The sequence below is a fragment of the Raphanus sativus genome, unplaced genomic scaffold (assembly GCF_000801105.2).
Source record: "Raphanus sativus cultivar WK10039 unplaced genomic scaffold, ASM80110v3 Scaffold1652, whole genome shotgun sequence".
Classification (NCBI taxonomy): domain Eukaryota; kingdom Viridiplantae; phylum Streptophyta; class Magnoliopsida; order Brassicales; family Brassicaceae; genus Raphanus; species Raphanus sativus.
The window spans coordinates 18536-20391 of NW_026616961.1; the positions used below are offsets into that span (position 1 = coordinate 18536).

General features: G+C 37.4%; 1 protein-coding gene across 1 annotated transcript; it reads left to right on the forward strand.

Moving 5' to 3' along the window:
- Positions 1–380: 380 nt before the first annotated feature.
- On the forward strand, positions 381–1793 carry LOC130504550 (CMP-sialic acid transporter 2-like). The gene is made up of 4 exons (XM_056999168.1): positions 381–692; positions 913–1100; positions 1247–1363; positions 1707–1793. The coding sequence occupies exons 2-4, from the start codon at positions 933–935 to the stop codon at positions 1782–1784; spliced, it is 363 nt and encodes a 120-aa protein (XP_056855148.1). The 5' UTR covers positions 381–692; positions 913–932; the 3' UTR covers positions 1785–1793.
- The last annotated feature ends 63 nt before the right edge of the window (positions 1794–1856 follow it).

The following is a 1856-nucleotide window of genomic DNA, read 5'->3' on the forward strand; positions in this document are numbered from 1 at the left end:
CTAAATCTATTGAAAGAGTGTAAACAACTTTTATAGGTAATTTTTTTAAGACTCTTTCTCTTTTAATAGTACAGTATTGATTAAATGTATTAACCTTCTAGTCCTTAGTTGATTAAAAACTCATATAATTAGGTATCTAATACAACAACAACAACAAAAATCAATTAAAGTTGGTTTTTACGTTAATGACGTAAGTAAAAAAAAACGACCAATAGTTACGGGAACTCTCACCACCGAACTAAAGCTTCACTACAACTCTTACTCAAATGTCATTGGTCTGTCACATTCACCGCCAAGTATCACCGCAGGAAAGAAACATAAAATAAAATAAAAAATATTTTATTTTATTTTATTTAATTCAAAGAAACGCAATAAAACGGTGTTGTGAAATCAAAGCAAAGCAAAGCAAAGCAAAGGCAAAGGAGGTCGTGCGAGATATTAAGAGCGCACTTGAATCAACCGACGGACTCCTCTTCATCGTCCTCTTCCTCATCTCTCTCTCTGCATTCACATCTGTTCTCGAGCTGAAGAGAGTTCTCTAGATCCTTTTGAAATCTCTGCAATTGAGATCTCACAGACGACGTAGAGGAACGTATCGAGAATCCATCTGCATCTTATACGCGGTTTAGGTGGGGGAGGGAGGTTTTGGTTCGGGGAATGCGTCACTGAGCTGATCTAATAACTCAATTGAGGTTAGTTTGATCGATCTGTTCTTCACAATGCGGACACTTTTGATTCTGTTACCAAAGATCTATTTTTTATGCTCATTGTATTATTTTTGTGGGGTTTTACGGATATGGGTTGTATGCAAAATCCACTCTTTGACACTTTTCGTTTTAAAAGGAGTTTCTTTTTTTTTTTTGTTTTTGTATGATGAATATGCTTCCTTGGCTGTTGTTATGTGTTGTTTAGCTTTGGGGGGAGATAGGCTGATGAAGAACGGGATGGCTGAGTGCAGCGTGTGTCGTTCAAGGTTGGTTTCTCCCAGTGCCAAAGCTATAGCCAGAGCTTATGATAACCGCAAGATTAGAGTTTCATCTAAACAACGAGCTCTCAATGTTTTTTTGGTTGTCGGTGACTGCATGCTTGTTGGTTTACAGGTAATTTTAATGTTGCTACTACAATACATCTGTGGTTAGTCATGTACAGTCGTAGTAGGTTGTTGTCTTTGTTTCGGTTGTCATTTGCTGTTCAAAATTGTTTAAAAGATTTCTTTTTTTTTTCCTTCTTATTATGCCTCTTACAGCCTGTGTTAGTGTACATGTCTAAAGTGGATGGAAAGTTCAATTTTAGTCCTATTAGCGTCAACTTCTTGACGGAAATCGCCAAGGTTATGTTTGCGTTTGTCATGCTTCTGATCGAGGTACGTTTCTGATTTGACTTTACTTCTTGCGAATCATCATTTCTCTTCGCGCGTAACTTATATTTCTTAGATTTAGAACTAGTTGGTAGATGTTTCTTCTGCACTAGAACATGAAAGCAATTGCTGAGGTTTTTTCCAAGAGGGTTAAAATCATATTCCTTTGCTATTATGCATCTAGATTGTAGGCTTGGTTTGATTGATTAACTGGTAACGGGAGGAGGTGGGCGTTAATTTTGTTTTATTTGTGCGCATAGAGGCAGTTACTGTCACGTGTGTTTTGCTTATTCGGTAGAAAGTGACCCCCCTTTAATACTCAGACTTTTTTTTTGTGGAACTATTGTAGGCCAGGCATCAAAAAGTTGGGGAGAAGCCTCTACTATCGTTTTCCACATTTGTCCAGGTACCTCTTCGTGGCAGTTAACAGACTGGGATATAGTAAAAGACTTTTGTACTAGGATTGTGGTATGCGCATAGTCTCAAATTTAAAGTTAGT

Coding starts and splice junctions, on each gene's coding strand:
- LOC130504550 (XM_056999168.1), top strand. CDS start 933: ATGAAGAACGGGATGGCTGAGTGCAGCGTGTGTCGTTCAAGGTTGGTT. Junction 1,101..1,246: donor GCATGCTTGTTGGTTTACAG/GTAATTTTAATG, acceptor TGCCTCTTACAG/CCTGTGTTAGTGTACATGTC. Junction 1,364..1,706: donor TTGTCATGCTTCTGATCGAG/GTACGTTTCTGA, acceptor GAACTATTGTAG/GCCAGGCATCAAAAAGTTGG.